Source organism: Callorhinus ursinus, unplaced genomic scaffold, assembly GCF_003265705.2.
Source record: "Callorhinus ursinus isolate GAN/ISIS: 27379988/994484 unplaced genomic scaffold, GSC_fseal_2.0 scaffold115, whole genome shotgun sequence".
Taxonomy (NCBI): Eukaryota; Metazoa; Chordata; class Mammalia; order Carnivora; family Otariidae; genus Callorhinus; species Callorhinus ursinus.
Genome location: NW_027397177.1, coordinates 884,337 through 897,867, shown reverse-complemented (window position 1 = coordinate 897,867; position 13,531 = coordinate 884,337). Strand labels below are relative to the sequence as shown.

Below are 13,531 nucleotides of genomic sequence, written 5' to 3'. Positions count from 1 at the left end.
GTGCTTCTGTCCAGGGTCCATGGCCCAGCCACCCTCACCTGCCACAGAGAGACTTGGTGTGGACCAGAGGCTGGAGCCACTTGCAGACTGTGGCGTCACGGACAGGCCTGGCCTCAGAGGTCTTGATGGGGGTCAGCCTTGCAGGTGTTGAGGACAGTAACAGGGTCTGTGTTAGGATGCTGACCCTTCCCAGGGGCCACAGTGGCTAAGGAGCGCTCTGCCTACCTTCCCCTCCCGCATCAAGGACCTGTCAGGACTTTCAGGCCACCCACCACCCATTTTCCAGTGGGGCAGGGGAGGTCCCACGGGGCAGCTATGGTGAGCTCAGCAGCAGCCACACAGCGTGGATGGGTGTGGGTATGCCTGTGGGTGCATTGTGCATCCCTGTGGGTGTATGCGGGTGCTTGTGGGGGTGGCTGCCCCATGTGCCTGCAGGTGAGTTTTGGGAGGTCCCCAAACTGTACTCATGCCTTCTGCAGTGTTCCCACCTCCTGGCAGGCATGGGACACACAAACAAGTCCAGCTCCCAGCAGGCATTTATGGCATGTGTGGGTGGGGGGCGGGGAGCTGGAGGGGACACTGCAGGGCCTAAAGTCTGTGCTTGGTGGGGGTGGGGTGGAGCCCCCTGCCCTTTCCCACTGAGTCATTTGCATATAAAAGGGGGGAGTTTGTTACTGGCTCGAGGTTGGTGGTGTCTGGACTTGTTGCCATGGGCACTCCTGAGCTTCAAGAGCAGCTGAGCTGGCTCCCAGCCTGGAGAGGGGGTTAAGAGCAGCAAGGCTGCTGTCCAGCTAAGCTTCTGGAAAGGAAGGGATATTCCTGGGGGACCGGGAGAAGCCTGAGCTGGCCATGGTCACCTGCTTGTTGACCCTGGAGAAGAGCAGACTAGAGGGGACCTGGCCCTTGGATGGTGTGGGCCAGGAGCAAGGCTGAAAGGCCCTGGAACCTCCCTCCCCGGGGCATACATTGCTCTCTCGCCCACATTCACCTCTGACCCATCCAGAACCGGTTGGCCCCAGCCACCCTACCTCTGCCCATGGCAGCTGGAGGGGCTTCCTGCCACCTGTGGTGCTTGTTGGCCCTGTCCCAGGCGCTGGGCTGTGGGTGCTGTGCTGGGAAAGCCTGGCGGAGTCTCCCTGCTTGAGTCCCCAGTGTTGTTCCTGCTGAGGGAGGGAATGAGTGGCCAATTTCCGTACACATTTCACTCTTCCCAGGGAACAGCCTTCTGGAGGCTGAAGACAATCCTGCTGAGCCCCAGGCCCCCACCTCCCTGGATGGCAAGAACCATCTGGGCTTTGTTGGGAGCCCCCTTCGCTATAGGCCCCACCATGTGCTCCCTCCCAAGGCTGTGGAGAAAATTGACCTGGTATTGCTGATGATGGTCAGGCACATTGGTGCCTGCAAGCAGCTAGCGGGAATGTGACGGGAAAAGCAGGCAGGGAGGGTGAGGCGAGGGTGTTAGGGGGTGCTTGTTGACTCAGAGGGGCACTGCCGTGTCAGGGTTGGCCCCTTGGCAGCCTCCCCGGGACCTGCGTAGATCTGCCCACAAAGGGACTGATCTCTCCTGGGGCCAGCTCTGCCTCGTGCTGTTGCCCCGGGGGCCGTGACCCCCCACCCCAGTGGCTTAGTTAGCAAAGCTGCAGTGGGTCAGGCTGAGGTTGCTTGGGGAGGGCTGCCCGGGCAGGGCGCCCGGCATGCAGGGGCACTGCCAAGTGCCTGGTCAGCAGCCGTCAGGGTGGCAGGGACCCACAGGCTGGGCTGGGGAGGGGTTCCAGGGCTGGGAGCCCGGTAGGGTGAGCTAGGGCCCTGACAGGGCAACCTTGCTGGGGTGTGGGGAGGAGTGCTCTCTGCTGGCTTCCATCACCAGGCCTGCATTGCCTTCAGGGTCTCCTCTCCCCTACCCTGGAGCCAACTACACCACAGCCGGTTCCTCTTGTCCAAGTCTGTCTTGAGGTTGTGGTGGCAGCAGGCCCGCTCCAGGCCACACAGCTGGGCCAGCTGCATTCTCCCCCGGGCAGGCAAGCAAAGACAGGGAACCCCTGCAGCAGGGGAAGCCAGGCGAAAGAAGCAAGGGACGGCGAACTGGGGTAGAGGCCTGGATGCCATGCGCAGCCCCCTCAGCAGACCTGGTGCCAGACTTGCTGTCATCTGACCTGTCTGCCCCCCAAGGACTTCTTGTGCCCAGTTCCCACTGGGTCCTGAGCCTGATGGCTCAGTTCCCATCAGGTGGGAGTTTTCCCCACTGCCAGTGCCTCTTCCTCTTATCTAGGCAGAGCGTGTTCCTTGTCAAAATGATGGGAAAGATGGGGAAAACCTCCCAGACTCTAGCCGACAGCTGTGGGGCTCATCCCCGGGACCTTTCTGTGGGCAGCTGGGGCAGGTGGCACTGGGGTGGGGGGGATCGGTCCCAGCTGCTAATCACAAGGCTCTGCAACCCAAGAGAGGGGGTGGCTGGGCTGAGGGGCCCTGCCTCACCCCCCAGAGGCTTATTGGCCACAGGCTCCTAGGGGCTGCACCCCCACTGCCCCTCAAAGGGGCTTTGTGCCACCACAAAGAGGCTCTGTCCCTCACAGAGAAGCCTGGGTGTTGCCATGGTGATAGAGGGGGCCAGGAAGAAGGGGGTCCACCGTCGTCGGGGGGAAAGGGCGTTCCTAGTGTACATAGGCCGGTAGCCAGTATGGGTGACTGCCGGACCCGTCCTGCTGCAGCCCTTGGCCTGGGTAGACTGCCACCCTAGCCGTGCTTTAGTGGGGCTATCCGGACATTTCATGGACACTTTGGCCCCGTGATAGGGGCTGAGCTCCCAGGCTCTGGTGCCAGTCAGGGCTGTCTGCTTCTGGTCCCAGCCTGGCTTTGAGCCTCAGCCCCCTCCTCAGGAATGCCTTGGTCCCTGTGCCCACCCCAGAGTGTGGTAGGGTGGGGCTCTGAGCCTGGGCCCTCATAACCGCCCCACTGTGCTGCTCTGCTGTCCTTGAGATGGTGGGGGGGGGGGAGTGTGAGCCTCTGCTGGGAGAGCGGGCGAGCCACTCAAGGTATCTTGGTGGCATTAGCCTTGGAAGCAGCCGGTCAGCCCACCCCACACAGGAGGATACCCTGGGGCTTGACCCCTCCCTTGCTCCCCCGTTTCCCCTCTCATGGCCGAGGTAGAGTGGCTGGGCTGCTGGTGCAAGCAGAGAGGGCACTGTGACTGCCAGCCCCCACCTTCCCCATCTGGAGCCCCATGGCTCCCCAGCCCTGGAGCCTTAGGCCCTTAGGGTGCCCCTGGGCTGGCTGCTACAGGGACCGCCGAGGAGTGAATCCTCGCTGCGCATACCCCACATTCGGAGCCTGCAGGGTATCGCTCTGGGGCTCTGGCTCCAGCTGGAATCTGGGTCAGGTGCAGGAGGGATAGCAAGGGGCTGCCCTGAATTCCAGCCTGGAGCCTGGGGGAGAGCTGTCCATCCCCATCCCATGAGTTCTGATAGAGGCAGTTCCCAGGGAACCAAGGAGACTTGGTAACTGTGACCTGTCCCTGTGGGAATCTCAGGCTGCCCCGTTAGGTGCCTCTGGTGGTGGCTCCCTGTCGCTCAGGCCTCCCACCGAGGAGGAGCAGCAGCTGGGATATTCACCTGTCTCTGCCTGCACTCCTGCCAGAGTGAGGCCTGTCTCTGCCCTGTCTGGCCTGTGCTCCCAGCCCCAGGCTCTCAGCTCCCAGACCTCAGGCGCCCTGGGCCCCTACAAATGTCCCTGCCTTGACTTGACCCTGAGCCTTCTACATCAGTACTGCCCCCAGCCCCTGGTCCTTCTGGGTCACTTGACCTAGGGCACCCCACTGGCACAGGGGAAGAGCCCCCCCAGACTGTTCTCCCTGCACATGCAAGTGTGATCATCAGACGAGTGCTGCTGCGTGTCCATGTGGACAACCTGGGGGCAGGTCACTAAGGGGCCATCTGTCCCCACCCCCACCGCAGCGTCTGGTCCCTTGCAACAGGGGTGCCTCCTCTGCTGGGGAAATCTAATCTCCAGGCTGAATCCAGTTACAGTTCTGTCAGCTCCCTGAACGTCCCTCTGCTTCCTTCAGCCAGCGGGTGGCACTGCCTAGGCCCCTGGGGAGCTGAATTCCCAGGCCTCCTCCTTCACTTGCTGCTTTTCTGTCTCTTCCTTACCTTCAATTGTAGCAGTAACTCGGCGCCTCCCTGAACACTGGCAACACTGGTGGGTGCAGAACTCTGCTACCCAGAGTGTCAGCGACCTGAGACGCATCTCCTTGTAGTCAGGGCGTGGGCACACTTGCTGGTTTCCATGCTCATTGCTTTGCATCTTATGTCTCTGGCCACATCCCTTGTTTATAGCCTTTACTCAATTAGAGTTGGTGTTCTGGTTTTTCCTTATTGATTTGCAAGAGTGCTTTAGAGATGAAGGGTGTCACTTTACTGCTGGATGTCACAAAGATCCCAATGTGTCGATTGTCTTTTGGTTGTCTTTATATCTTTTCCTCCCACTTTCTATTATGGAAAATTGCAAATGCACAGTAGAGTGGCTAGTGTGATGCCTCCTCATGTGCCCCTCACCAGCTTCTGCCGTGATGAAGTCAGGGTCTAGAAGAAAAGCCCTTGCCTGTCTTTCGTCTGAAACACGCCTTGTATATGTTACTGTAAACGGTGTCACTTTAAAACCCAAACCAAAACACCATAACCACAGCCCGTGACGCTGTTTTGGGGGGGATGTACAGAAATGCTTCGTTCTCACAAAGCTGAGCTGCTCTGTCTTTCCTTGGCAGTTTGTCCCACTGCTTTGAGGTTAAGAACAGCCTCCTCCTGCCCAGACACCCCAGGCCCGACACTGACTTCCGAGCAACACTGTGGTCCTGGAGGGGATGGACAGACATGGACTCCGCCCTGTGTGAACTCCCCGGCCCAGGCCTCCTGCTCCAGCCTTGGCTCAGTGCCCATCCTTCTGGGCTGGCCAGAAGCTATCCCTGCAGCTGCGGGCACCGTCTGACCACAGTAGGGGTGACAGGGTAAAGATGGGCCCCCATGAGGCCTGGCCAGCAGTGCTGGGAGCAGGTCACCATGCTGGCAGTGTTGAGGGTGGGGGATGCGATGCCCTCCCAGGCAAAGTGGGCTTTGGAGCCACCAGGCCAGGGTTCTGCTTCTGCTCACACCACTTCCCTATCTAGATGGGGGGCGGGGGCAGAATGAGGTTCGCCCAGTGGCCAGTCCTCTCTTCTCTCTTGGGGGACAGCTGGCAGTGTGCCGACAGATGGCCGGCGAGGAGTCGGGACTGGAGCCCAGGCCTCCTGCCTGCCTCCCCCTGCCGGCCTGACCCTTGGGAAATTCCTCTAATTCCTCAACCCAGATTGGACTCAGGCCCCATAATTTGATTTTGTGGAGCAGGGTTTGGCTGGACTCCTTGTGAGGAAGAATGTCTGGGTCAGCAGGAAGACGTCAGATGTGGGTTTAGGTTTCGGGGGAAGGCTCGGCATCTCCCCCTCGCTCCTCTGGTGGTGCCTTTGCTTTCCTGATGGACCAAGTGTTAGCCACAGTTGTGCCCCAAAGTGCTCAGGGTCCACGCTCCCCCTGCCCAGCAGCATTTCAGAGCCTTGTTCTTATCTACCCGCCCACCCACTCATCCACCCATCTGACTCTCCACCCACCCACCACCTTACACCCATTCACCTGCCCATCTGACTCTCCACCCACCCACCACCTTACACCCATTCACCTGCCCATCTGACTCTCCACCCACCCACCACCTTACACCCATTCACCAACTACCCACCTCCTACTCATTCACCTGCCCATCTGACTCTCCACCCACCTCTCTGTCCACCACCGTCCTCTCGCACAACCACCTACTCACCCTCCTATCCACATGTCCATTAACTCGTTCTTCCATTTCCCCATCCATCCAGTCGTCTCTCCTTCCATCCCTTCATCCATTCAGCAATCTGTCCACCTGGGATCACTCGTGGGATGTCCAGGCAAAGACAGGTTTACCCCAGGTTCACTGCCTTCATTCCTACCTGGGGCTGGTGAGGCTGCCTCTGCATTCCATGTTCATTCCTGGGCGGTTGGGCATGGTGAGCAGCCTGCACCAGGGACTGCAAAGCCAGCAGCTGGGGTCTGGCTGAGGGTTGTGAGGGCTCTGGCTGATGGGCAGTGTGGGGCCCTTGCCAGGTGAGTGGAAACTGTGATGACACTGGCTAGAAAGGAGAGTAAGGGTCAGCTGAGACCCCTGCAAGCATGGCACTTCCCTGCTGGCCTTGGGCTCTCCCCAGGATAGGGACCCTCCCTGATTCCCCTCTGGGGATGATGTCTTTACACTCTCATGGTCAATCTTAAAAATTCATGTACAGGGGCACCTGGGTGGCTCAGTCCATTAAGCGTCTGCGTTTGGCTCAGGTCGTGATCCCAGAATCCTGGGATTGAGCCCCGAGTCTGTGCGGGAGCCTGCTTCTCCCTCTCCCTCTGCCCCTCCCCCTGCTCGTGCTCTCTCTCTCAAATAAATAAATAAAATTTTTAAAAAATTCATGTACAATTTGCTTTCCACGTCATCACATATTTATTGTTTTAATATAAAAATAGCATTTTGAGTTATCAGAAAAGCCGCCCTCTGGAGTGCTGGCCCGGCTCACCTGTACCCACACGTGCTCCTGTGCGCAGGCCGTACACCTCGGACCCAGGAAGGCCACCATGTCAGGGGAATAGGCTTAGGACTTCTCTGCTTCCTAGATGCCCCCAGCCAGCAGCCTGCCTCTTGCATACCCCAGGGCTGCCCTCAAGGCCACCAAGGTGAGGAGGCTGTGGACTACAGGCCCAGCATCCCCACCCACATACAGATAGAGGGGTGCACCATCGGTTTGGGGCAGAGAGCATGGGCCCCAGACCCAGAGTCTCTGCTCTTTGTGGACGGTTACACGGTACTCTTCCTCCAAGCTGGCTGGCATTTGGGGGTGTCTCCTGGCAGGCACACAGTCATTTAGCTCCAGCTGAGAGGGCAATGGGAAGGTCATTGTGGGGTTTGGCTACCTTCTCACTGCCTTAGATTTCTGGGCCCCTGGCTGGCCCCCAGCCAGAACAAGTGGGCCCCCTCTACGGAGGGGGGGTTCCTTGGAGCCCAGAGTTGGAACATGCTGGAGGACCCAGGGCAGGGAAGCTGGAGGCTGGAGCTGTCCCCAGGGTCTGCAGCCCCAGCCTGGTCTGAAAGGGAGCCTGAGGTCAGTCAGGAACCCCGGTCCTGGCACAAGGAAGGAGGAAAGTCACCTGCTAGGTATGAGGCCCACAGATATCCTGCTCACCACCTCCCAGGGCCTTGAGACCCGTACTTCGACCAAGGGCTTGAGTGACCTGGCTCCACCCCCTGCCCTCCGGGGAGGAAGACCCCACCATGCCTGCCTGGGGCCACCAGCGTCAGTCCATCCATGCACAAGGCCTACTCTACTGTCTAGGTGGCACCAAGTGTGGAGCTGCGTGCGTCTGTGGCCGGTACCCAGGTAGCAGTGGGTGTGCCCCGGAGGCTGTGTGCCCACAGCTGTGGACATGCCATGCTCTTCGTCCCTTACTCCCTGCTGGCCAAAGAACCCAGTCTGTACCTCACTTTCTTCCTCCCCCCAAGCTCCTCCCCTCCCCCTATGATGGCCACCACCTCTCCCAGCCCAACATGCTGACTTCGCTGCCCCTCTGCTGGGTCACACTGCCAGTTTTATTTGTGTGACAGGTGCTGGGAAGATGAAGCTTAGCTTGTGGGACCTATGCTGGCCTCTTGCTTCACTGGGCCTTGGTTTCCCCAGCTTCACAGTGGGCTGGGCTCCATGGTGTCTTCAACTCTATGTACACACATGCCCCCCAACCCTGTCTCTGGCTCAGCTGGTACTGGTGGCCAGGCCCAGCACCGGCCCCTCCTTTCCAGGGTTCAGTTCTTGCAGCTGGCCCTCCAAGGGTGCTGCCCACTGCTCTGTGTCTCTAAGCTCAAGCCCTGTGCTGTGCAGGGGCTCAAGGGCCAGCAGAGTCTGCCTCAGCCGGCTGGTACGGGCTGCACCAGGAGGAGGCCCTGAGCACATGGCCTGCACCCTGCCTGCTGGCCTGCTGATATGTGCAGGTCTGGGCTCCACATACTTCCCCTGCTTCTTTTTGCTCATGAAGAACAAATATGCTGGGCAGCCAGGGAGCAAGCAGCAAGAAGAGTGCTGGTTTGTGGTTGCAGCTGCTGAGTCCCTGCCTCCCCTACCCACCACCCTGGGGCCCTCAGGGGCAGCACTGGGCAGGCGCCCAGGCAGGCCTGACCCTCCCCACAGACTGGGCCTCAGACGCCTGGGACCCTGCCCTCCACCTTCCCTCCAGATCCGGCGTGAGGCGCATGGACCACTTCTGAGTGCAGAATCCCAACCAGGCTGTACTCAATTTTTACTCTGTCACATGGGTAGATAGCACCCTTGTTCCCAGCCAGTGTGTCTGTGAGTGGAGGTCTAACTGCTGGTCTGTAGGCCGGTGTCATCCCCTCACCTGCCTAGGTGTCCCGCCCACCTGGCGGAGGAGCGGCTTCTCTCTCCCTGCCCACTGGTGCACCAGCTGTGTGGCTATGGCTGGGTTCCCTGCCTTCTCTGGGCTGGAGCACTGCCTCTGAGAGTTGGGCCTGTGCTGGCCCCATGAGGGTGGGATGAGCTGGCACGCGCTGTGGGCAGCAGAGGGCCTGGGAGGCCTGAGAGGTGGTCACGCCAGCTCTTCCTACCCTTCCCTTCCCAGAGGGCTCCAGGATGCCCAGTCAGTGGTTCTGCTGGACCTGGCAGGAAGCAGGGGCTCCCAGCTCAGCACCCCCACACTCCACAGGGAGGGAGCCGGCTGCTTCCGGCCAGCCTCGGATTAATGGCTTTTAATTTAGAATTTAATCAATGCGGCTTCTCTCTGGAGAGCTGGATGCTCTGGTCTGGGAGTGAGTCGTATGATTTGTGAGTGGGGTGGGCATGGGGCCTATGATGGCCTCTCCAGGCCTCTGTCCTGGCCCCACCCTGACCTTGCTCTGCTTTGCCTGCAGCCTGCTGGCATCCTGGTCATGGAGGACTGCAACGTGCACTCGGCTGCCAGCATCCTGGCCTCGGTGAAAGAGCAGGAGGCCCGCTTTGAGCAACTGACGCGAGCCCTGGAGCAGGAGCGGCGCCATGTTGCCCTGCAGCTGGAGCGTGCCCAGCAGCCTGGCATGGGCAGTGGTGGTGTGGGCAGTGGGCAGCCCCTGCCAATGGCCTGGCAACAGCTGGTCCTGCAGGTAACACCCCAGTGACTCCAGAAGGGTGAAAATGGCCAAGGAGGAAAACAATCAAGGAGCCTTGGTGGACCACAAGCCAGTATTGAATGATTTATTGCAAGATATCTTGAGGCCTCTGAGGAGGGGAGGAGAGTGGGATCCCAAGGGGATTAGAAGTTTCACTTGGGTGTGCAGGACACCATGTGATGAATGGGCAGGACACAGCCCATCCCTCAGAATGGCACCCTCCACTCAAGTGAGTCCTCAGAGCCCAGGTAGCTGGGCAAGGTCTATTCTGGGCAGCTCTGCAGTCACCCTGGTGACACTGAGGGTTTTGCCAGCCCTGGAGTCTCCTTGCTGTGGTTTCCTCCTTCGTCGAATGCATCAGTGAGTTAGCTCTAGAGGAAGGCTTGAGCAAGGCCCCGGGCTCTGCCTATGTCTCAGAGGGTGACCTGGAGCCTCCATTTCTCCACTAAGCCAATGCCCTTACACTGGGCTCAGGCCCCTGCTTAGCCCCAAGAGGCATGAAGCCCTGTCTCCTCTGGCCAGGCCCTAAGCACTCTAAAGCCCGGAGTAAATGGCCTGGACCCCTCCCTCCAGCCACTGTACCCCAGTGCCTTACCTGTGGATGGGGCACAGGAGCACTTGGCTTATGGGATGGTAGGGGCAGAACAAGAAAACGTGGGAGGCCTGGAGTTTGGTGTGATTTTTCAGATCACAGTACTGACTGAGGCACAAGGCAAGGGATAGGCAGGGCAGAGCTGTCCCAGGAGCCAGGAGAAGGAGGGCCCTGGGTGGGAGTCCACCCTACAGACTTCTCACTGTTGCCCCTCCTTACTACCAGACCCAGAGGCCTAGGGGGCCGCGGCCTACTGAGTCCCCAGGGTTCCTCACAGAGTGACCCTAGAGGGCCCTCCCAGTGGTGTTCTGTTTCTCTGGTTCAGCTCCCTCACCATTGCCCTCCTCAACCTGGCAGCCAGACCTCTTCCCAGTATGTCTCCCAGCACATGCTCTTGTCACTGGGCCCCCACTCCAGGGAACCAGACAGGCTGTTGGCAGCTTGGGGCCACCTGCACTTCTGTGGCTGGAGAGAGAGGGAGCAGGGTGAGACTGACCCAGTTGGGCTAGCTTTGCCTAGCCAGGGCATGTGGGGCCCAGAAGCAGCAGTCCATGTCAGGTCGGGGGACTTGGCGAGTGACCTTTACCCCCAGAGCCTTGGTGGTCTCATCTGCCAGTGGGCAATCCACACGCACAACCCAGCATGGTGTATAGTCTTCAGAGGGTCCAGACCCACCAGCAGCCCCCACCATTGGGAAGCTGTCTTTCCAAGCCTTTGGTGCTGAGGTGGGCCAAGGAGCCAGTCCACAGGAGGCCAGGACTGAGGCAGGGTGGGTCTAGGTGCCAGAACCAAGCCCACCACCCCTTGGATCTCAGGCACCCCAGAGGGTGAGGCCTGCACCCCCAGATGTGGGGAGTGGAACAGCCCAGCTGGGCCACATGGGGACAGTGGCAGTCAGTGACCTCAAGGCCATCCTTCAGGCGCCAGGCCCTCTTTCTAGCCCTCCCAGGCTGGAAAGGGCTTTAGCCTCCAGCCCAGAGGGCACTGCTGAGGGTCAATGCCCCCACAGAAAGATGTTCCCATAGCCTGGAGCTGCCCTGGCCTCCTGGGGGCTGTGGACTAAAGACCTCAGGCTATGACCACTCTCCGCCCACTGTCCTCCTGGCCTGCCCTTGATTTTCTGTCTCTTGGAGGAGATGGTTTTCTTAGGGTGAGATCGGAGAGAGCATGTGTTCTCAGGGCTGTGGCTGGACTGGCAGGGCTATTGGGACATTGGGGGAGGCGGGCCACATCCGCTGGCCAGGCCTGGCAGCCCTGATGCCAAAACTGCTTCCCAGATTTGTCTCAGCAGGAGATGCCTAGTGACCTACCTGCTGAGCCCCAGGGCTGCCTGGAGCTGGTCCTCAAGGTCAGAGCTGGGGTCTGTGAAGCTCAGGGCCTGTGGCAAGGCAGGTTGCTGGGGCTAAGGAGTTGAGAGGCCAGGGGCTACTGCTGTGCTCCCCAGGCTGCACCACTGTCCTGGCCACCTGCCTTTAATCCTCCAGCAGGAAGAGCTCCCCGCTGAAGACACCTGGATGGAGCAGGGCCAGCCCTCAAGCAGTGGGTGTGTGTGTGTGCGTGTGGTCGGGGGGACGCTTTTAGGGACCTGGCCAACCCCGGGTTAGGCCAAGGTGGGTATGTGGCTGGGGTACTAGCAGCTAGTGAAATTTGGGAGAAGGCAGAAGCAGCTGAAATGTAAGTTCCTTCAGGGCAGTGGTCCAGTCCTACTGCTGCTTCTATTCCAGGTGGCTCCCTGTGGGGCTGCCTTGGGTGGAAGGTACAGGGGGTCAGTGGTCAGGGCAACTCACCCCTGTGCAGGTGGGGAAACAGAGGCTCAGAGGGACATGGAGTGGACACCCAGAGTGCTTGAGCATGCTGGCTGCATGGCCTATGTACATGGCATGTCCAGGAAAAAGGGTAGCCTCTGGGGATGGCTGGATTTCCTGTGCGGGGTCTGGGGCAAAGCAGGAGGGGCGCAGGAAGCGCAGGCCTTGCCCTTCTCTCTTGCCAGACCCATGGAACCTCCTCGCACCAGCCCTTGCCCTTGTTCATCTCAAAGCCTAGTTTCCTTATTCGGGATACATGAGCCATTGGCTTGCCTTTGTGGGGTATGACCCATGAGGGCCCCAGCCCAGCCCAGCCCTTCTGGGACTGCGTTTCCATCCAGCACAGCCAGACTCTCCAGGGTGTGGCTGCACCTTCATGTCATGCCTGGTTTGGAGAAGTCCTGATTAACCAGGCACTGTGATACCACTCCCCCCACCCCCCCCCAACCACTTCCCAGTGGATCAAAAGCATGGAGGAGAGAGGGTCTGAGGCCCTCTTGGCCTCAGGAGCTTGCTTTCTTTCTTTTTTTAAAGATTTTATTTATTTATTTGAGAGAGAGAATGAGAGAGAGCATGAGAGGGAAGAGGGTCAGAGGAAGAAGCAGACCCCCTCGCTAAGCAGGGAGCCCGATGTGGGACTTGATCCCGGGACTTCAGGATCACGACCTGAGCCGAAGGCAGTCGCTTGACCAAGTGAGCCACCCAGGCACCCGGCCTCAGGAGCTTTCACCCAGGGTCACCCAACTGCTGAGCACCCCCGCACACACCATTTGATCTGCTCTGACACCCCTAAGAGGGTAAGGGAAACCCTGGGCCTCTGTGTCTTGATGGGGAGAACCCAAGACAAAGTGGATCAGTGCCAGGTCCACTTGGCAGGCCCCTAACTGAGCTCTGTGGAGGCACTTGGGGGGCTGTGCTGGGGTTTGGGCAAGGGCCTGGGGCCAGATCAGGGACAGCTGAGAGATCTTGTCATACTGACGTCGCCATAACTACTGTCTGATCAGTCCTCATTTTACAGCGGGGGGAAACATCGCGGTCAGGATAGCAGCAGGTGCCAGAGAGGATGGGCGCACTGGCCCCAGCTCTGCCAGAACTCAGTTCCCTAACTCCAGGGGGAGGGGCCTGTGAGTTCTTTTACGGGAGGCAGAAGGAGGCCCGGGAAGCAGGACTCGGCCAAAGTCACTCGGCGGGAAAATGTCACCCCCGCAGGGGAAGTGGAGGGACGAGGAGGCCAGGCCGGCCGCCAGGGAGTTAAGGGGCGACTCCGGCCCCGCCCTCGCAGCGGAGCAGCGCCCCGCGCGGGTGGGGAGGGCGGGACCTCGCCCCGCCCCACCGGCCCCCGCCCCGCCCCGTCTGGGCGCGGCCCCGCTCCATTGGCTGCTCGCGGTGACCGCCGCCAGATCCGCCCCCGCGGGGAGCGAGTCCGCCGAGCCCGAGCCCGAGCGGCCGAGGCGCCGGAGCCGAGCCCGGTTCAGCTACCGCAGCCGCTGCCGCCGCCGCCGCCGCCGCCGCCGCCGCCGTCCCCCGCCCCCCCCCCCCCCCCCCCCCACGAGCCCGGCCCGATGCCGGCCGAACTCAGACAGGTTGGAGGGAACTTGGTCTCATGCGTGGGGGCACCGTCCCGGGGGCCCGGCGGCGGAGGGCGGGGCGCCGGCCTTCCCGGGAGGACCCGCTTTTGTTCCGCGGAGCCGCCGGCCGGAGAAGGCTATTGTCTGCGCTTCGGGCCGGCACGTTCGGCCCCGGGGCGGGCGGGGCGGCGGAGTGAGCGCGCCGCCCGGGGGGTGTGCAAGGCGCGGGGCGGGGCCGCGAGGTTTCTGGGGACCGGCCGCCGGCCCCGGGCGTTGCGACTCGGCGCCGGGAGGCGAGGCCGGGATCAGGGTGGGTGCAC

At 60.8% G+C, this 13,531-nt stretch overlaps 1 protein-coding gene across 8 annotated transcripts in view; it reads left to right on the top strand.

Moving 5' to 3' along the window:
• ARVCF (ARVCF delta catenin family member) overlaps positions 1–13,531 on the top strand; it is a 50,616-nt gene that overhangs the window by 19,752 nt on the left and 17,333 nt on the right. For 5 of the 8 annotated variants that reach the window (XM_073889703.1, XM_073889701.1, XM_025858036.2 and 2 more), the window contains exon 3: positions 9,013–9,240. In XM_073889703.1, the coding sequence (XP_073745804.1) occupies positions 9,031–9,240 (210 nt within the window). In that variant the 5' untranslated portion in view covers positions 9,013–9,030. Of the gene's footprint in view, positions 1–9,012; positions 9,241–13,091; positions 13,227–13,531 lie in introns of those variants that run through there. The other 3 variants (XM_073889704.1, XM_073889705.1, XM_025858040.2) reach the window with 1 other exon arrangement.